Source organism: Phalaenopsis equestris, unplaced genomic scaffold (assembly GCF_001263595.1).
Source record: "Phalaenopsis equestris unplaced genomic scaffold, ASM126359v1 Scaffold000428, whole genome shotgun sequence".
Classification (NCBI taxonomy): Eukaryota; Viridiplantae; Streptophyta; class Magnoliopsida; order Asparagales; family Orchidaceae; genus Phalaenopsis; species Phalaenopsis equestris.
The window spans coordinates 4,860,408-4,883,122 of NW_018164869.1; the positions used below are offsets into that span (position 1 = coordinate 4,860,408).

The 22,715-nt window shown below is 32.4% G+C and overlaps 1 protein-coding gene and 1 long non-coding RNA gene across 3 annotated transcripts in view; one reads left to right on the forward strand and one right to left on the reverse strand.

The window, feature by feature from the left end:
* The first annotated feature begins 10,967 nt into the window (after positions 1 to 10,967).
* LOC110027495 (MOB kinase activator-like 1A) lies at positions 10,968 to 16,113 on the forward strand. Its single transcript, XM_020728954.1, has 7 exons — positions 10,968 to 11,231; positions 11,423 to 11,471; positions 13,911 to 14,019; positions 14,105 to 14,198; positions 14,339 to 14,472; positions 14,554 to 14,717; positions 15,815 to 16,113. The coding sequence occupies exons 1-7, from the start codon at positions 11,071 to 11,073 to the stop codon at positions 15,887 to 15,889; spliced, it is 786 nt and encodes a 261-aa protein (XP_020584613.1). The 5' UTR covers positions 10,968 to 11,070; the 3' UTR covers positions 15,890 to 16,113.
* Positions 16,114 to 19,249: 3,136 nt separating this feature from the next.
* Positions 19,250 to 22,715, reverse strand: part of LOC110027553 — a 42,415-nt gene continuing 38,949 nt past the window's right edge. The window contains exons 4-5 of one of the 2 annotated variants that reach the window (XR_002294353.1): positions 20,320 to 20,454; positions 19,250 to 20,190 (exon numbers count right to left, since the gene is read on the reverse strand). This is a non-coding gene — a long non-coding RNA (uncharacterized LOC110027553). Of the gene's footprint in view, positions 20,455 to 22,715 lie in introns of both variants that reach the window. The other variant, XR_002294350.1, reaches the window with a different exon arrangement.

Genomic DNA, 22,715 nt, shown 5'->3' on the forward strand with positions numbered 1-22,715 from the left:
ACTTCCTGGCATAGAAATGAAACGCAAAGAACACAAGCAAACACAGATCGTTTACGTGGTTTGATCCAACTGGATCTACGTCCACGTGAGGGAATCAATCAAATAGTTCACTAAGGCAAAAGAAATGGAGAATACATAGCTGATACATAGAGACGAGCCCTCATCTTCCTTCTATGGCCTCCCTTTCAAGCGACGCCTTGATACAAGGCCTCAAGATGCTCTTCCCATCTCTTGCTCTCTAGTCATTATCTCCTCCTTTGTGGTAGCTTAAGATCTCTTCCCTTGCTCTCCTAAGCCTCACACCCTCTCTATATATAGAAGCAAGAGAGTGGTACGTGAGAGGTAGGTGAGTGGTATGTGAGCGGTACCACATTACAAAAGTATTCTTTTACCTTAATTCAATAATTGAGGGTCAAAATAACAATCATTAGTTATACATTTAATGGTCAAATCCTAGTTTTCATCGATTAAGTGTTATGCGTGTAAATATAAAACTTTAGGTGTGACATACTTAAATCCTTAGAAATTGTGTGCCACATACATAAATTTCCCTCAAATAAAGTCAAAAGAAAATGAAATAAGGTCTATATGTTAGCTCAGAAACATCCAAATCCAAAAAATAATTGAGCAACTAAGGCAGCAGCAAGCAACAAAAAATCAAGTACTCCAAACTAACGCAGCAGCAGCAGCAAGCAACAAAAAATCAAGCCCAGGAACCAAAATGATAATCCAAGAGCAACTTCATTAAGGAGATCAAATCAATACAGTAAACCACAACCTAAACACAGAAACAATTGAAGCACAAATAACCACAAACTTAAGTCCGCTAATACATAAGAGAAGCTCAATTGATGTTCATGATAAATCAGTATAGAGTAAAGGGTGCTGAACATTAAAACATTACAGTCATGCAGAAAACTGAATACAATGGTTGGCCAAAGCCATTCATCAATTATCCATCCAGGATAACAATTAAATGAGGTTGAATGAGCAGTCAGCTGAGACTCAATTGTAGTTGTTGGATATCATTAAAGCTGGCCAAAATCAGGCAATAAATGGTATATTTATGAGAAGAAAATAGACATCTGAATTCAGAGCGCACTATTTATGTAAAAAAAAATTTATTAGATAACCTGCAAATGTGCCCGGGAATATTCCCTTTAAAACTTCACATTTTGCTTTTAAGCCTAATAGAAAGTAAAACCCCATGCTCAACATGAGAGGGGACTTTATTGAACACTAGTATTTATTTTCAACTGCATAAAATGAGTAGTGATATACGCAATCAATAGAAAGAATCTCTTACTAACTTTGCAAGTGTAGGTGTTAAATTGCTATGTGGAGTCAATAAATTTTATCATTTGGCACAAATCTTAAGATATTTATTTAACCAATTCAAATTAAAAATCATCCATAGTTTTGATTTTATCAAGCTTATAGTCAAACTGACCGTTGTTGGCCTCATCTTTCGATGTCAAGAGCACAAAGTGTCCGTTTGAATGACCTGTGAGAAGGCTTCACGCACGCACAACCTCCCAAGGCCCAGGACATCCGATTTTGATCCTCCGACACGTGGTCAAGTGTGTGTTGTTGGGGTTTGGTTTTCACTAAGGCAAAGGCCGATCAACATAATGTTCGTTGAACGGCTTCGACCAGATCGACGGATTTTGCTCGACATGATACAAGCAAATCGGACTGTGATTAGGCTTGCTCGTTGGCAAAACGCCGTTCACATGACCTCAGATTGTGGAGTGGATAGCGTAGATGAGTCTGAATATTTGTTTTCACTTAGGATAGACTTTCTCAGGCTAGAATGTGGCGTAAGATCCTTCAAACAAGGGAGGGGGGCTATATTTTTTATACTAGCCCCGGAGAGGATTTTTTTTTTTTTTGCTTTCCCTAGAGAGGAGTTTTTCTTTGCTCATCACGGAGGAGTGCCTTTCGTTTGCTCCCCTCGGAGAGAAGCATTTTGTTGTTAACGTCTTGCTCGCTCACTTAAAATCGACCACGATTGTCAATTGAACCTAGGACAACGTTATAGAAACTTGTGTCATATAGTGAAGTAAAACTCCATTTATTTGTTGGTTGAGGTGTCAACCACTTCGAATTGATTAAGCAGTGCATAGGTATGGTCGGTCGGCTTTTTGACTGTTGGGAGCCGGCCATCCATTTTGCGGTCAAAGACGACATTTTCGCCTCTAAATTTGTCGTTGTGTGAAATTCTTTGTGCTCTCCATGTGGGGAGTGTCTCTGAGATGTTTTTCTCATAATTGGAGTTGCTTCTCTTTTTGTTGGTAGCATGCTCTACGGTCACCATACCTTTTAGATGTTAAATTCAGAAGCATGCCCAAATATCGGAGCTGTTAGGACCTTGAGAGAGAACAAGAAAAAGATAGAGAGTGAAAAATAAAATAAAATAACGCTCTTAGTTTTTCCTCATAAGGGCAAACTGGGAAATCCCCAAGCTCTTGACCCCCTTTTTTTTTATCAAAAATAACAGTTACATTGAGAAATGTAGTGTTTTTTACATGAAAAAGTCAAGAGAGATGAGTCCCGTTTCTATACGTTATATGCTCTCTATTTATAAGAGAAAGAGAGACCAAGTCTAAAATTACATGTTTGCTCCTACTTTAATGAGGAGTTGTAGGTCATTATTATTATTTTTATTAATATCTCGCTTTAATAGGAGAGTTACATGCATTTATGGTAGCTTTTATTGGTAAAACTGATTTTGACACATTTTTATCATCTATATTTTTATTTAGACCATTACATTATCCCCAGATTCATGCGTACAATTTTTTGGTGTACAATATCAAATCAGTAGACTAAGATATCTGACATCCTTTGTAATATTTGTAAAATTCATACTCTTTCAATTGAGAGCTGTGAATTTATGCTTTATAGAATTCTTTACTCAAATAGCCTCAAATATTAAAAATTTACAAGTTATAAAATTTGAGTTCTCATCAATTTTTTTCATGAAAACTATTAGCAATCAAAACCATCATAAAACGTCTTGATCATAAGGAATGAAATATTGAATATATGAACTCCATTATATGACCTATCAGAGCTAGAACATGACCTGACCTCAGACTAAAGTTTTGGTTTGCTAATTCAAATAATCAATTAATTTCAAAAAAGTCTGCTTAGAAATCAATAATTAGACCTTAATAAATCAAAGAAATTAGGGGTTTATAACCTCGAACTCCAATAAAATTAGATGAATATACATTCTAACACCTAAATTTTACTTTTTTGCATTTGTACTCTTATATATCACATAAAAAAATACAATCATTTTAACTTTTAAACAAAGAGTCATCCTTAGAGTTCCTCTCACAACCTTTTATACATGAGATAAAAGAAAACATAATATTATATTTTGTATGGTACAGAGTCTGTTCGTGGAGTTTTGGTGAAAGATTGAGATGCAGGTTTCACTCAAAGTCATGTGATTGACACATGTACTTCTGTGTGATGATGGTCTTTCCTGGTCGTTTGAGGTTGGTTTGACCATTTTAGGCACAGTTCGATTATTTATGCAGGTGACTCAATTTGATCATTTCAACATGCGGGCTAAGTTCAACAACTTCAACGGATAGGCTTAGTTCGATCATTTCAACAGACGGGTTCAGTTCAACCACTTCAACGGAAGGACTCGATTTGAGAATAACTTTGATCCTCAGGTATGGACCTTTGGAGCCCATAAGATTCTCTAAAGTGTCCCTCAAAAAGCCTTATTAGGGTATGGCCATCCTTATAACATGAAAATAAAATATGATTATTGATATGTCATCAACAAATTTCCTAAATTCAACACGAATTTCGAGGCGTGGCACGGATCTAAATGCACCTATTTAAGCAAGAAACATTCAAACTTCAATGTAATGTGATTTAGAGCTCTAATTTTAGGAAACGCAGACATAATTTGACATTTAATTTTACAAAAATAAAACTAACCTGATAACGGAGACGTTTTTTGGTTTCACATTTTAGCCGTACAAAAATTAATTATAAAACGGCTTTACATATTGAATAAATAAATAATTAAAATGACTTAGAAATTTACAATGGCCGGCGTCAAAGCTTGAGGCTTGAGAGGAGAAGAGCTTGAAGCCTAAAGAAGAATAAAGCTTAGAGAAATAACTGAAGTCCAACGTCACTTCGCCGCCGACCGTCGCTGACCATCACTTGTCGTCCGTCAACGATCAAATTCAGTTGCCGCTCACTTCTTACGACAATTTCATCCGTGCACAGACTTTGTAGCTCAAAAGATTGTGAAACTTTTTCCCGAGACAATGGATTGTACTTGTAATCTCTAGTTTATAGTGAATCTCTTCAGCTGGACCAGACCCCGTAGGTTTTTTTTCCCCTTTTAAGTGTTTTCCAATTAAAAATTTTTTATGTCTCTACTGATTGTTTTCTTTCAGCTGAACGTGTTCTAAATTTCTATGCAATGCTAAGATGATAATGCATTACTCTAACTCCATTAATCTTATAACACACATCAATTATATTTAATTGAGGAATAATAAATGTCCCATGCAGATTATTTTCAAGTCGCATTCCTCAATAAATACTAATCGCATAATCTTATTATTATATAAAATATTAATATAATAAATAAAGTCATAGGCACATAAGCCAATATAAAGATTACGATAATATTTGAATAAATAAATAAAAAGAGCTAAGGTTATCAACCTAATGCAGCCCATTTCAAAACTCATTCGTTCGCGTAAAATTTGCGTACATAAAGTATTTGCAGAGTTACGTACATCAGAGGCTATTCAAAGGATATTACGGAGTTATAGGTATGTTACAGAGATGTTACAAGAAGTTATAACGCGGATATAACCCCCAATATCCTCTGAATAACCTCCGATGTACACAATTTTACAAACGTATTGGAGTAAAATTTGCATACGTAAGAGGTTTTAATCCGATCGAGATTTTGGCTTAAAAAAGGTATAAACGTGCTCTATTATCTGTGGGCTTCCAATTTAATTTAATAAGAAAAAAAAATTACATAATCACCCCCCAATTCTTATTTAGTTACATATTTAAGAATTAAACTTTACTTTTTGACATTTATACCATCAAAATACTTCATATCACAGAAAAATGTACCATTTTAACATTCAAAAGGTACAATTCACCTTCTCATGCATATATAAGTTGGCATATAAATAAATTTTATGAGTGCTATCTGTAAATACATTAAAGTTGTGTGGTGTTTAGGAAATCTTCCTAAAAATTATTACTGCTATTTTTTTTAAGCTAAATACACCTTTTTCATTGCATCTTACAACTTAACAATACTAAAGTGTTACAAATATAAATATAAAAGTTTTCATATTCAGTATGTAAATTTATAAGAATTATGTCTTAGGTATGTAAATTATTCCTAATTTTGCGTAAACTGATAAAATAGTTTTTGATTATTTGCATCTGACCGATTTAGGGTCTGTTTAGGGCATCTACAGTTTATTGAATAATTTGTTGATAAGTTGATTAAAAATAATCTGCTGATAAGATATGTGCTGTGCGAATATGTGCGATGATTATTACAAATTTTTATTTTTTTGGAAAAGTTTGATCGCTACCAGAAAGCTGTCGAGAAGGTGCAGTGTGAAAACACAATTTTCAGCATTTTGAGAACACATAAACTGTCACAATGCAGTTTAACCAAACAAATCAGGTGCATTTTCAAAACATCATCACACTAAATAAACTGTCCCAAATGGGTCATTAGTCTCAAAATGTAAGGAAATATCAAAATATTCCCCAAAGACTCTAAATTATGGCTGAAATATTTCTTTATTTTTAATGTTATCTCAGTTTTGGACAGTGGATTTTAAGTATATTATGGCAGCTTAACGAACTCCCATTGGCAGATATGGAAGCCTGAGAAGTGTGAGCTTTTTGTGAGGTGGAAAAGTTATGGTCTGCTTTTGGGTCGGTGGAGTGGGGGAACTTTAGGCATGCTTGGTTTCCAACAAATACAGAATGATTGCTCCTCCACTAACTAGTTGTTGCCTTTTTCAATACATTACTATATAAGGAAAACAAAGGAGATGGAACACAAGAAATTGTGTGATTTATAAGAACACCCTATTTAAAAATATGGGACTTTGCATATATATATATATATATATCAATATCATCTAACTTAATGTGATTTTACATAAGTAATGCCTAAATTTTACCTTTTTACAGTCTAAATTTTTTTTATCATATCAAGATATCGCTATTTTAACTTTTACAAATGAATTATACGTCTGTATCCATAGCCGTGATGACATGTATGTATAAATTAAAGTTTTGACATTAGATATATAAATACATAAGACTTTGGTGATATGTTCTTAAATCTTTCTTTAAAATAAGATAGCAAGAGACTTTTTCTCATAGAAAAAAAAAATATTTCATGCATTTTTATTAATGAGTTCTTTTATTTTGTTAACTATTTATAAGAAAATGGTATTGGAGTATTGGAATTTGAAACTATAGATCATTACATATTAACTTTATATATGATAACCACATATAATAGGTATTTATATATTGATATGGTTAAACTTTGATTAAGTAAATGATATAATTCCCTTCATTGATTTGATAATAAGTGCTTAATAAATCTTAAAACTTTTTAATCAATTTGATTTATTGCCAATACAAAGTAGATAATAAAATTAATTTTCATTATTAAAGAATTACATAATATGATAAATCAATTTTGAAACAAGGGCTCAATACATCTTATAATCTATAATAGTTTAATTAGTACATCTAAGAGTTACTAAAAATGATCACATAAATAAACTCTCTCACTAATAATTCTTAATATATTTAAATTAATCATTAAATTAATTTTAGTTGTCATTGAGATTTATAAGACATTATTTTATTCATTGATCTAATAGTAGATACGTTAATTTTATATTTTATTGCAATAGTTAATTATAAAATTTATTACAAATTCATAATATCAAGTGTGTAAATACTTAATAACAAAAAAAACAAATTATACACACATAGGTGCATAAGCAACAAGAAAGAGAAGTTAGTTATTGGATGTGGTTTTGAGTATATCACAATTTCAAATGTAGAAGTTTTAAAAATCAAGAGTTTGGATTTCTAAAAATTAAATCTAGAGTTTTATTTCAAGGAAATTTGATTCTCATCCTTAGTTTTATTTCTAATATATTTCAAACTAGTTAGAATCATAAAATTCCAAAATCTACTGGGATAATGACCTTTATAATATCTTTCCCTCTTTCACACAAACTCCGATCGTCATTTTCTCTTCTCCAAATGAACTTTCGCTCAAAATGATGCTTACCATTGGAGCTCCCATCATAGGCTTTCTTAAATCCATCTCCATGTGACTCTTTTCTCCATATATAGTTGAAATTGTGACAACTACAAAAGATATTAACAACCCAAGTCCTTTTCTCTTAGTGTCCAAAAACACTCAACCAAGAATTGCAAGTGATGGTACAAAACTCATTTGAGCTTCTAAAAGACCAATGCTGACTCTCAAACTCTTTTCACAAGTTTCTACTCTTCGACAATAGATTGGTATCTTGACTCATGAGTAACTATACACGTAAAATCATATCAAAACTAACTGTAGCATGAAAAGCCTACTAAGGCATTGGCAACAAAAAATATTTCTCATTACAACAATCGGACAAGTTCTCTTAAATCTAAATTGTAAACTTGCTCTTAGCCCAATTATGCACATTCCAAACATTATATACAATTAGCCTTTTTATATACACACTTATACATGATAACTCTTATTCCATTCCCTTCAATGCCACCAGCTACCAAATTAAGGATTTGATGATCAATCACTTTATACTTTTCCTACAACCACAATTTCAAAGCCCACTACAATCATAGCATTGATAGCTTGTACATCCACATTCCATAAGCTTATCCACTATATCAAGAAGAAACCCAATCATATGTACTTCCTCAAAATATTTTTTTTTCTTGTAACCTTGCAAAATTTTAGAAGTTAAAATACTTTCCATCACAAGTGTTGGGTATATCCTATGCTACATAAATTTAAAATCACCAAAAAAATTGCTCATATTTTAAACAAGATGTTATTTTAATTTATCTTTTCTTACTTACAAATATGATAGTAGAGGGAAACATATTAATAAATCTCTTTAAAAGCATTGCCACATTATCAAAACCACTAGCAGTCTACACCTTTAAGTTTTTTTACTAGCAATATGATTGCAATCAAGGGAATAAAATATACTTCACTACAATCAAGTAGCTAAAATGTTAACAATTTAAGTTTTCTTACTAGCACCTCTATGCCACATTGAATAATCACTAAGCTTGAAGTCTCTGACACTTTTCTTTATGGCATCCACATTGAATTTTCAACATGTCATAACCACAAGGGCATCCAAGTTACTCAATGCCCACACCATGTCTATCATCTCAACAAAATCATCTACCAACTTTAGACATCAATGGCTTGCCATCTATTCTAATTACCTTCAACAATTTAGATTTTAATTTAGATTATTCAACCATTCCCTTCTATCTGATCACCAACAAAAGACTATTATTTACATCCTATTCTATGATTATAATATTCTAATAACTTTTAATAACACTACAATTATCTTCTCTCTTCAAAATTTAATTCAAAATGCAAATTTGGGTCCTTAAACCCACTTCCTAGACATTCATATCATAATAATCACTCTTAGATTTCACAAATATCAAACTGCATATGATGAGGCATTCTCATTTGCTCTTGAAAGAGTGATTTCAAGCCAACTAGCAATCCCCTCTCTACCAAGCCACTTACCACTGAGGATCCTCTAGTCATTTTTTCCATTATTAACCTTCTACTGCCATCTAGTGCAAACTTCCCAATACTTTGCAATCACTAGATTAATTCACTCTTATGTATAGAAACATTATGTCAACATATGCATCAACTCCTTCAATTAACACTTTCAAATGTTTAAACTTATCCTAAGTAACATCAATAGAACTTTATATTTCATTCTTATAATCCACTAAGTAAATTTGTGTCGGCATGCAACACCCTTATCTCTTTCAGATTTAAGAAACAATTCATCGAGCTCACTCATCCACATATGCAAAACAACACTGATTGTCATAATAAACATTATATCACGTCGTTGTCTACTCTAGAAATTTCAAATTCATCTCTTCTTTCTCACTGCATTACATTGTGATAACATTAATTTTTGTCAACAATCTAGTCTTTCATACTCACACCAAATATATGAATATCGACTACCACTTTATCAGAGTTTTCATAAAACTCAAAGAAAAAATGATGGGCCACCAACGCCTATGACTCATGATCACATAACAACATCTTCATTAAAGCAATACGAAATATGAAATTTATTTTCTAAAGAGACAAATTGACGTTTCATACATGGATCATCAAATTTAAGAGGGTTGATAACAACATCAAACCAATGAGTCATAATAATGATTTCACCAGCCACCAAGATTGACAACAACTGCCAGCTATTCCCTATCAGCAGTACCATGTAACAAACCAATGTATGAACACTTACACAAATATGATTATTGTTGCATATATGGCACATGAAACGTAATTGATAATCTCTGAAGGTTTCACTAGGGTTGTTAGCAAGCGGATTTCGAGCCAGCCCTTGAATGAATTGAGTTTGGATCGAAATCAACTTGTAGTTCGTTATGCTTGATTTTGAGCTAACTCAGCTCGAAATTGAATCAGGCTTACATGCAATACAATTTTTTTAAAAAAAAAGGTTTCATGATTTTAAACAATATTGTTAATTAGTTAATACATTTATCAGCATTAATAATTTTAAAAATGGTTTGTATGATCATCATATAATAAGTTTTAGATTTATAATCAAATTTTAATTTGTATTCTATTCTCTTAGACTTGGCTTGGAATTTAAATTATTTAAGACTGAGGTGATTCAGCTTGAAACGAATCGATTTTGGATCGACTCTGAACCTTTCCATGGCAAGCCCAAAATTAATTACTTTATTAATTTATACAGAAATGGGCATATATTCGAAGAATATTATATGATATACATAATATATTTTGTGTAACTATTTCTTTTGAGTAGGGATGTAAACAAGTCGAGCTTGAGCGAGCCGAAGTTCGGCGGCTCGTGTTCTGCTCGTTAAAAAATATCAATATTCGTGTTCGGCTCTTTTATATATAGCAAGCAGACAAATCATATGACGTAAAAAATATGTTCGCGTTAAATTTTATATAAATGCATATGAATTCTATGGTTTGTATGCAACATTCCAAAAAAATAAATATAAAAATAAACATTGGAGAATAAATATTTTAAATAAATTATTTTTATATCATCTTATTTCAAAATATTATTATTCTTAAGCATTTACTTTTTGTAGAAATTTACATAAACAAGACTACTTTTTTTTTAATATTTATAGCTTCAATACATCAATTGTTATATTTATTTATCCAATAACTTGATATTTCATTTCAAATAATTTAACATTAATAATTATATTCTTGTTATCATTTATATATTAAGTTGTTATGTATTAAGAGTGTGTTTGTTTCGACTGTAATTGTACGAAATCTCAGTTCAAAAGCTATTGCAGAAAATCTGCTGTCAAGAGTTTGAAAATTAGTAAAATGCAATTTTGAAAGTGTTATCTGTGGACTAATTTAAAAGCGGCCCGAAAATCTATAACAAACACACCTATAAAACTTTATAAATTATTTTTAAATATCTTATTTATATATTAATGAGCTGACATCCCTAATCTAGTCTGTTTTCCTAATCTCCCTGCTATTAGTATGTTATTAGCTGTTAACTTAACATCAAGCTAGCCTGCTGGCACATGAAATACCAACGCTGATCTCTCTCTCTCTCTCTCTCTCTCTCTCTATCTATCTCTGTGTGACAGTCTGGCCTTGGCCCTCTCTCTTTCTATTGCTCCACCGTCCGCCTCTTGTCTTCTTCTTCATTTACCTCTGAAAATAATACGAGTACTGCATCTTCAATGCTTGTCGCAAGGAGGGGAGGAGAAAGGCGAGCGGGCGGAAGGAAGAGGAAGAAGGACAGTACCGAAGGAAACATTTCTGCTCCTTTTTCTTCTTCTTCTTCATCTCTTCAGCTCAACATTAGTTGCAGAGAGATGAGTCCCTTCGCCCTTGGAATCAGGTCCATTTAATTCTAATTATCTGATTATGATGATTTTTATTTGCGTTTGAGATTTCCTTTTTAAAAGTTTCAATTTTTTGTCAGAATTTCGAATAAAAATTGGATTTTTATGAGATTCTTTTATTTTTCATTTGTTTGAAATTCCCCTGAAGATTTATTTTTTTTTGTTTTGTTTTGGATTCGGTGGACAGAAATCAGAAAACCTTCCGGCCGAAGAAAAATGCTCCAGCTGGAGATAAGGTTGGGAATGTATTCACTGATGCATGTATTTATTTATTTGTCTTTTTTTTTTTCAGATTTGTAGGTTGGTTTGTTGATGGAGAAATTTTTTGTTCATGGTTGGTAGATGTTAAGTAATTATGATTCCAAAAAAAATGATAAACCAGGAGGCAATAGACAAATTATATCAGGAAATTAACGGTGTTAAAATGACAATGTAACATCTCAACATTTTAGGAGCATTTAGAGCACACACACAGATGATTGAAAAGTTGCTAGAAGAGACAAGGAGTTTTAATATGATAAAACTCTGGAAAGACAAAAAATAACATGGCATAACCCAATAAAAGTAATCCACTATAATGTTGTAAGTATATAGCTCAACTTTTCTCCTGAATTAAAAAAGATGAAATTCCAATATTGATAATCAGAAAAGTGCAATAGTCATCCAACTTTAATAATCATAATTTGGCTATGACAAATGTAGGTTTTGGCAATGATAGAAACAATAAGTCGCAAAGAACATTGTTGATTGCTACAAAGACAATATTTTGTCATAAAGATCGTTTTCGATGGTTGTAATACTTTCAGTTAATAGTAGAGGCTTAGTTCAAATTTATAGAACATAGTTCGTAGTTGGTAGTTACAGTTGCATCATGCGACCAAAGAGGTTGTCGTAGTGAAAGGTTGCAATAACAACAGTTGATTACATAAGCAATAATAAAAGATTGTAATGATTGCATTTGATCACATAATACATAGTGAAATGCTATAATAATAACAGTTAGCCATGAAAGTCAAGGTCGGAGGTTGCAATAAGATTAGTTGATCACATAAGCAATAGTGAAAGGCTGTAATGATAGTAGTTTGCCTCGTAGACCGTAGTGGGAAGTTACAGTAGTTACTAATCACATAGGTAGAGCTAGGTCGTTGCAAGAACATCAGTTAGCCACAGAGACTATAGTGCAAGGTTCTAATGACAATATTTAGACAACTAGGTCATACTGGAAAGCTACAATAGTAATTGGCCACATAGGCCGTAGTGAGTCACTTCAAGAGTGCTAGTTGGCACAGAGGCTGGAGTGGAAGACTATAATGATAGTAGTCAATCACGTGTGTCGTAATGGGAAGATATAATAATAATTGGATACATAGGTCATACTAGATCAATGCAAGAGCTTCAGTTGACCGCATAGATCGTATTTGGTGCTACACTAGTTGGTGACTACAACTCTTCTCTCGGGTTTTATTACTTTTTTGTTTGAGACAATATCAGTGCACGACGTATAGAAAACTTAAAAAGTCTAGAGAAAGTCATTGTATTTAGAATACTACAGCATAAGCAATTGTTATTGGGAGTTATCTTCAAATATGTAATATGACGTTATATGATAAACCATATTTGAGTCTATTACACCATATTTGGAATATTTCGTTATATTGTATTTATGATATATTGTTGCGTAGTGTTCAAGGATACATCATAATTACACAACATAGTTTGCCAACAGTGGTGAGCTGGGCATGGGGGCGTTGATAGTACTGGCCGACGACGGGTGGTGGTCGGTAACTTTAGAAGCCTAAAGTTATCGTTGAGTCTTTAGTCCATAACAACAATAAATTTGAACTCCTCCTCCCCTCAAGTAAAGAGAGAAGGTCTATTTATAGGCTCCAAGGGAAAAACATTTTGGATATTTGGAGAATAACTAATGGTCAACGTTGATTCTCATTGACCATAAGAGTTTTTGATTATTTGAAATCTTCATGACATCAAAATTGAGTGATCTCGGGTTTGTTGGATTCTTCTCATCGAGACACTTGATTTGACTATAGGTATGCCAAATTTAGTGTTAATTTGACCTTCTTATTAACTACCAAAAGCCTCCGAACATGGTTCAGACTTAACTCGGATTAGACTAATTTTTGTATCATTGGGTTTGTCATGTTGAGATAGTGAGTTTGACTATAGGGTTGTTTAAATTGGAGATCTGGATAATTTTTAAATTAAATCATAACATTTTTTGCTCAAAAAATGCATCAAAATTCCTGCTAGAAGATAAAAATTTAATAAAGATGCATCATAGAGAGAGAGAGAGAGAGAGAGAGAGAGAGAGAGAGAGAGAAGCTAACCATAGCACTAGCTGGTTGGTTGCAATTTAAAATTGTGTTGACTTCACTATTTTAAAGATCATTTTTCTTCTTCACATTGAAAACATCAGATACTTTCTATGCTCTTATAACATGGCATGCATTTAATTCACTGATGTCTTTTTATATGTTGGTTTAAGGAATAAGAATTTCTAGAGTTATTGGATGTCATGCACAAGAAAAAAATAACATATTTCTCCTCAAATTGGGCCAATAAAATATGATATTTCCACATGGAAGGTTTACACTCTACCCCTTCATAAACCTAAATAAATAAACTTTCTGATCAATTTTATAATTTTTATAATTTAGGGTGCACAGCTCAAGAAATACATTGATGCAACCTTGGGTAGTGGAAACTTAAAAGAGGCTGTTCAGTTGCCCCCTGGAGAAGATCTTAATGAATGGCTTGCCGTCAACAGTACTTCTCCTACAATCATATTTTCGATCAAATCCTCTCAAAAGCCCTCAAAAAATGTTTTTTTTTACATTTTTCTCCTCTGCAGCTGTTGACTTCTTCAATCAGGTGAATCTTCTGTTTGGCTCTCTCATGGAATTCTGCACACCTACCTTCTGCCCAACAATGTCTGCAGGACCAAAGTAAGCACTTTTTTTTTATATATATACAAAAAATTCTTTCTTTTTTCAATGAAATAATCAATTTGTTTATAGCTATTGATTCTGAATATTTATTTCTAAAAATAAAAAATAAAAAACTGGAACTGGATGAATTTCAACAGGTTTGAGTACAGATGGGCTGATGGAGTGAAGATAAAGAAACCCATAGAAGTGTCAGCACCCAAATATGTGGAATATTTGATGGATTGGATTGAAGTTCAGCTTGATAATGAGTCAATATTCCCACAGAAACTTGGTACAGATTATGCATTTAATATATTATTTTTATGAAGTATTCAAATATTCAGCACTTAATAAATGATATTTTATCTCTCAGGAGCACCATTTCCTCCTAATTTTCAGGATGTAATCAGAACAATTTTCAAGCGATTATTTCGAGTCTATGCTCATATTTACCACTCACATTTTCAGAAGATTGTTAGTCTCAGGGAAGAAGCTCATCTGAACACCTGTTTCAAGCATTTTACATTTTTTATATGGGTAAGAAGCATCCTTCTTCCTATGCTTCCTATTTGCAATTATACAATTGTTTTTGGACTTCTTCCTAATTTGCATTTTGAAGTAGAACTGCAATAATCTTCTTCAATTATTTATGTTGGGAATTTTCACTATTTGTATTTGTAATGTTTTCTTGTTAGTGAGGATATTCCCTTCTAATATATAGATATATTTGTGCATGTAATTGGAATGTATTTGTAAAAAACCATTTCATTTTTGCCCATTGCCTCACTCTCCACATCTTTAAAGCAATTTTCATACATGTTTTTAATCCTATAGAAATGGTGTTTGGTTGCAACCTGGTTTCAAGTTAAGTAGGATTTATCAAATCCAATAAATTCTGATTTATTAGACCTTGTGCGGCGGAGATGGAACTCCCGAGTGATGGCGGAGTAAATCCTTTAAATCTGCTTGCAATCGGATTTACGAAGCATGGATTTACATCATAAAAGACATGGAACGTGGGAGATAGACGCCTTAAATCCATGCCTCAATACTATTAAAACAATGCTACCAAATACCCCCTAAAGCTTCTACTCCCAAAAGCTAAATTTTACGAGGGCTTTTATTAAAGCATCTTAACATAAATTCTCATCTGAATAAACATAATTCGATACAACTAAATTTTACTTTCTTACATCTATACCTATCAAATCTTTCATACCACATCAAAAATAATACCATTTTAACTTTTAAAAAGTGAGGGGCAACTTTTGATGCATAGGTAAGGTGACATGTATGTAAAAATTGAAGTTTAGAAATTAGATATGTAAATACATAGAAATTGAGTGATATGAATGTAAATGTTCCTTTCAGTCATTATTATCTTTTTTTATATATGCTTCTTAGCTAATTATGTTCCACATACTTAATTTTTATTTATTTAGTTGATCACACAATTCCTATATATTTACATATCATCTAAATCTTTCATATCACATATTTTCATGCAAAGATATAAGGCAGAATGTAGGTAAAAATTGCAGTTTTAAGTGTAAGATATATAAATACATAAGATTTAAGTGGTATGTATGTAAATCTTCCTTTAATTATTTATCTTACGATCTGATTTTATTCAGGAATTCCATTTGATTGACAAAGGAGAGCTCGCACCACTCATTGATCTCATAGAATCCATCCTACTTGCGTACTGAGTCAGCCACCTACAGACATCCATGGAAAGATCAGCAAAATCATCTATTTACAAGAATTTTACTGCAAAATAAAATTTTGCAGTAATATTTCTGCTTAAATACATTACTCGCTGATAAATGTTTGATTAATTGATCTCTTTTCAAGTTCCAGATAAGCATGTTCGTGTGCTGATTCTGAGAGAAGCTCACTAAATTCTTCTGCAATGCAGTTTATTTCTTATTGAGTCATATCTCATTACAACGTTTTTATACTTTTTTAAGCTGAAATTCTTCTTTTGTTTGGTGTTTATATGCAAAAGCAGCTGAGGTCATAATTTGCAGAACATTGGAGTTTTGGGTGAGTAATTAATTTAAAATCAGTGAAGAGTGAAAAGCTGTCACAAAAATGTTGGTGTATTGTTTTCATTCATGTTGAGTGGGCTTTTTCGTGCACCGTACCCCGGCCTTTCGGTTGACATGTATAAGTCCTCTCAGATCCAGGGTTTGAATCTTCTATAACACAGTTAGTCTTAAGAAGGTGGTATTTGAATTTTTTAGATATATTATGACTGACTGGAGGGTCGTATAATAGCGTAGAATGGACTTTTTCAAATAGAAGAAAAGATACAATTTTTAGTTTTTTGGGTCTCTTTTTTTTTTTTTTTTTTTTTTTTTTTTTTTTTTTTTTTTTTTTGGCAATTTACATATATATCACTCAATTCTTAAAAAATTATATATTAATAATAGCTAAACATTCTTATTTACATACTTGACATTTGAATATTTAAGATTACATCAGCAATACAACTACTATTAAAGGCCAGTTTTGCATCACTTTTTTTTTTTTTTTTTTTTTTTTTGAGAAAATATATCGGTGTTAAGTTCAAATATAAAATCATACTTTTTGCATCCATGCCAAAGAGTTCTATTATTCAAGTAATTAAACTAATATAAATAAAATTTTAAAAATTTTTAGATATAAATGAACAAATTTAATTAATGATTTGCTTTATCATTTATAGTAGTATATTTGTTTCTTGTTCATTCTACTGAGCTAGATAAACTGCTCATATAACTATTGTATAACTTTACGTCAATTATATTATACATTGCCCACTTAAAAAATTTCTATAATGTTAAATGAATTGAATAAAATTATTCTATATATATATATATTAGCCTCACCAATAAATAAATAGGATATAGTGAATCATGTTAACTTTTAGGAAAAGCTACATACATGCCCCATACAATTCTGATGCATTTATCTACCTATTGCCTAAAGTTTAATATTTAATTACATTCTGGCTTTATAAATTATAAACCTATGCTTGAAAGGGTTTAGTTCATTTTTATAAAGTTAGTAAGAATGGTGCTTTCGATGTATTGTTAAAGATTTGAATATTATACATGTAAATAATAAAACTATAGTGTCAAATACATAAATATGTTAGAATGAGTGATTACACATGCCATAACTGTACACCAAACATAGAATATTTCCCCACTTTTTGTCATCAAGACAGTCTCTATTGAGAGGCTTGACACAATAAGTGGCTCATGAACTGAGTTCGATGATCAAACAAGCTAAGCTCAACTCGTGAGCTCGCTTGCTTAAAAAATAATTAATTCAAAATAGCTTAAAATATATTAAAATTCAAATTTTTTCTTTGATTTTTAAAATATTTTACGAAAATAACATTTTATGTTTTATATTTAGTTATTTCACATTAATTATCTTTTAAATGTTTGTTCTATTTGTTATTTCCCTAAAATACTAGTTTAAATTAATATATTTTTTTTTTCTCTCATACTAAACAAGCCAACTCGTGAGTTGGCTCAAGCTCGAACTCGATTAATTAACCAAGCTCAAGCTTAAGCCGAGAGTGACTCGAGCTCGACTCGACTCAATTACACCCCTAGTCTCTATGATCCCACTTATTGCCATACGAGTTCTCTCTCAAGCACATGATGCGGGGCAGTCAAGAACGATGCCTGGAACCAGAACTTGATCGATCAGCAGGGAAACAATCCGTACAATAGAAATTATCTGTTGTTAAAACTAAACTTTCTATAGCCTATCTTCTTCAACATTACAGATATGAAAAAAAATATCCGGTGAACTCTTCTTAGAAATGGCTTCTCAATTTCCCTATCTAAAAAATGTAAAATGGCACTTATTTGAGCACAGATTTCGAATAATGAAATACAATGCACTTCAAAAACCAAAAAGAGACTGCAGAAACAATGAACCGAAGCCAAAGTTTCAGTACAGAATTGAACAGTCTACATCAGATTCTTGATAGACAAAAACATACTTGGAAGTAATTTTTTGAATAAAAATGGATAAAAGAATGAATGCAAACACACACACACACACACACACACACACACACACACACACACATAAACAAAGAAGAAGGAACAACATTGTGATATTTGTTAAGAAAGAAATATGGATCAAGTTATACAACAGAAGACAGCAATCCTATCACATCTGTTGGAAATCTAGAGCAATCAAGATGTTGGCATGTTGCACAAAGTAATCACAAACAACTGAACAAAAAATAAGAAAGGGAAGGAAAAGATGGCAACCTTTATTGTCAATTGAACTGAAAAACAGAAGTCAGAATATAATCTTCTCAACTGTTTCAACACCACCCTCTCACTCTGATATAGAGAGAGAGAGAGAGAGACAAAGAGAGGGGCAGAGCACTGGCAGTTAAAAAAAAAATGAACAGGAAATAGCAAAGGGAACACTAATAACAACAAAAGAATCTATTCGCAAATTTAAAACAAGGTCATAACACTTGACTAGGTTTAAATAGTGTGAGTTTAGCAAAATGGGTAAACATTTTGTCATCACTTCTGCCGGATTATCCACAGTAGAAATTTTCTTCAACTTAATACATCCAATTGCAATAATATTCCTAACAAAATGTAATTTAATATCAATATGTTTTAACTTCTCATGAAAAACACGATTTTTCATTATGTGTAAGGCTCTGATTATAACATAATATTGCGAGTTTTTCTTGAACAAAAACCCAATTCTTTCATGAATCCATTTTACTGCCATCCAATGAGTTTTTCATAATCAGGCTGACAACCCTGCTTGCAGAAGCTAGACTAGGGCTAGTGCATACCATTCCATACATAAAAATTCCAACATTTTCTACTTCAGATTGAGCAGCATAATCCCCACTTAATTTGAAGTTATTAGCTAGAAATGTTTGCACTGCCTTTGAATTAAGCATCCCGAATTTGTCTAACATATGCTTCAGGTATATCTTCTGACAAAGAAAAATTTTCCTTTCTAATCTATGCTTATTATTTCCATTCCAAACATTTTATTGACAGCTCCAATAACATTCATTTGAAATTCAGCAGACAATTGTCCCATTAACAGATCAATTTCAAATTTCATTTTGCTTCTTATGAGTATATCTACAACATATATTAACAAATATACCAAAAATACTAGAATCTGTGGATTTCTTTAAATAAAAAGTGATCTGACTGGCTTATATCAAAACCAATCAGTCTAATAAATGATCAGATCGAACATAATCCATAAATGGGTCTCTTCAGCTGGCATGCCTGACAATTATTCTCTTTATTGAATCCCTCAGGTTGCTGTATATAGATAGTTTGCCTCCTAGTTGTTGTGCAAGAATGTCATTTTAACATTCATTTGATCGAGCTCCAAATTGAGTTTAGCTATTATAGATAATATCAATCTTATGGAAATCAATTTGACAACTATTGAAAAAAATCTCATTATAATCCAATCATTTTAACATTTATGTCGATAGCCACCTTGCAGCCGCAGATCCCTTTGGAACCGTTGTTTTTCCTCTGCCGCTGATTCCTCCTATTGCTAGTTCTTCCTCAACCGTGGAATGCCTGCAGATCTACTCTTACAGCCGTTATTTTTCCTCTGCCGTTGATTCCTCGTATCGTTAGTTTTTCCTCAGTTGTTGATTCCTGTCGTTGTTTCCTTGAGCCAGCCTTCCATAGTATTCTACATAGTGACGCCTCTCTGCGGAAATTTTAATCAGATTCTCACCCCTTTGTACAGGAATTCAGATTCTTGTTTCTATGTCGTAAGGCCTCTCTACAAAGGCTTATACCCGGCTGTTCTTTCTATGTAGCCGACTACTCTTCAGCCACTGGGCATCCCTCTTACAAACCTTACTATGTTGGGGCAACCTCACAATACCTTTGGCTCTATCGGAAGTACGGTGGATTCCTCCACCATCAAACCTCCTACTGAAGGTGTGCATGAGTCCACCGAAGGATCGTCATCGACCTCAATCCCTCTACATAATGGAGGATCAGAAACCAACATGACATTTTTTACCATCGCTCATAAACTAAATGACGGTAACTTTCTCCAATGATCCCAAGAGGTGTCTTTGTTTATGAAAGGACGTGGAAAATTAGCTCACCTCATGGGCAAAATCAGTGAAGCTCCAAAGACTGAGTCTACTTATGGAGCTTGGGAAGTAGAGAACTCAATGATCATGTCATCGCTGATCAACTCCATGGAAACGGCAATTGGTCAACTCCATGGAAACGGCAATCTGTAAATTATAATGTAAAATAAATTATTAATAAAAAAAAATTTACATACTATTTAAACTCTAATAATATAAATATTATATATTTATATAATATAAAGTATATAATTATTATAATATATTATATTATTATTTTTATATTATAATATATAAAGGAAAAGAAAGACGGGAAGCCCTAATTCCCTAACCCCCGTTCGCTTTTTCTCCCGTTTGCTTTCTCATCTCTTACGCCGCTCTCCTCTCACGGAAGCACGACTGCACGCTCTCACGGAAGCACGTGATCTTTCTCTTCCCGGCTGCTCTTTCTCTCGGGATCGTGAAAAGCTTGAAAGCCTCTCTCGGTGAGAACTTGTCTCAAAATCGCGAAAATCGTTGTCTCGGTGAGAGCTTTGAGTTGATTTTTTGTGTTCGTTCTCTAATCTCTACTTCCATTTTTCTTTGATAAAAGGTATTTTTCCTCGGTGAGTCGGCCTTGGATCGACCCGATATTCTTGCTTAGGTGTTCTTATACTTCGGTTGCTCGGTAATTGCTCGGTATTCTTGCTTGGTTGCTCTCTTGCTTGGTTGCTCGATATTCTTGTTTGGTTGGTGTTCTTTTTTCGGTTGATTTAAATTTTTTGTGTGGAACCTAGGTTTTGAAGTTTCTGATATTTAAATTTTTTTTCTAGAACTTGAGAGGATTAAACCTGAAAACTGTAACTTGAGAGCTGTAAGGAAGTGAAGAAAACCTGATATTTTGGTTTTCTGTAACTTGAGAGGTTTTGAATAACATATAATCGAAGTGAAGAAATTTCTTCCATTATTGGATCCAAAACAGCTTCTATGATGTTATATTTCAATTCGAGCTTAAGGTGGAAATGCATGCAACATCAAGGCTGATTTAGGATCTTCCTTTTTAAATCCCATATTAATTCTTTTTTATATAGTAGTAGAATTTTTTTTCATATCCCCCAATGTCGACTTATTCTTAGGATATAAATTCTAACAATTCTTGATCTTTTATCTCAAGTTTGTCGCGGTAATGACAATTGTATAGTGTCTTGCTTATTTATAGTTGACGTTTAACATTCTCTTTGTTTGTAGCTGTAAGGAAGTTATTTTTTCGTATTATGGAAGATATCTAATTCTTTGCTCAAGTGCTATATCTTTTGCACTAGCTTTGAGAGCCTTAACAACTGGAATAATATTCAATTCTATTTCTCATTTTTTCTAAAGCCTTGCAACATAAATCATCAATACAAAACTTTTAATTAACTAAAATTTTAAAATAACTGCTTTTCTTATAAAGTTTGTTATGTATTTTTGTACACTTTGCTTGCTATCTTGCTTCAATTATCCTTTTTATTTTTTAACTTTAATTATTTTGAATGGATGGCAATTAATCTTATTTTGTCCTTTTCTTCGAGGCAAACTCTTCAAATAATGAAAAGGCTAACTTAGTGCATCTCTCACAACAATGTGCAGTCTGGGGAGAGTTTGACGCATGTGGTATTATCCTTGCATTGCCCTTGGAACGATTGCATATGCATGTCCATATGATTTTAAATGGATGGCAATCAAATAGTTCAAATCTCAAATTGGTAGAAATTGCATCCATTATATGAGTATATAAAATTAGTGTTAGAGGTTTATCAAAGAGAAGGGATGCTGGAAGTGTTACATGGAAACAAATTGTCAATAGGATTTGCAAAGAACAAGTTTTACACCAAATGTAGCATTTAATCTCATAAAGCCTACCTTAAGTACTTAGCTAATTGTTACAATACTAATTAATGAAGATGATGAATATTTAGAATGACAATCATAATGTTCCCAGGGCATTATGATAAATAAGCAAAGGAGTTCCCTTCCACAGCATTAATTGCTATCTTCCCAGGGTACTTTATGATGCACAATGTCTAAATTTTGACAAGGAGTTCCCTTCCTCCTACTAAGAAAAGAAGTTCCAATAAATATAATTATGAATGGGCTTAATCATTTCTTTAATGTGCAACTTTATTAGTCACTTGCTAAATGGCCATTTTCTCATATATCTTTTCAATTTTTTTCTTAACTTTTTTTTTCTTGTCACGTTGAGTATAAATGTGCATGATTTATAACAATTTGTTTTAACGTTATCTTTGTTGGTTTGAGGTTCCATCCTATTTCTGCTTTCAGTCAATTATATCAAATTTAAGTTTTTTTTTGTTAGAAAACATGTTATTTAGAAGCAAACCTTTGCATATATTTAAACTTCTTTTTCTTTAGAAGCACATTTACGTACA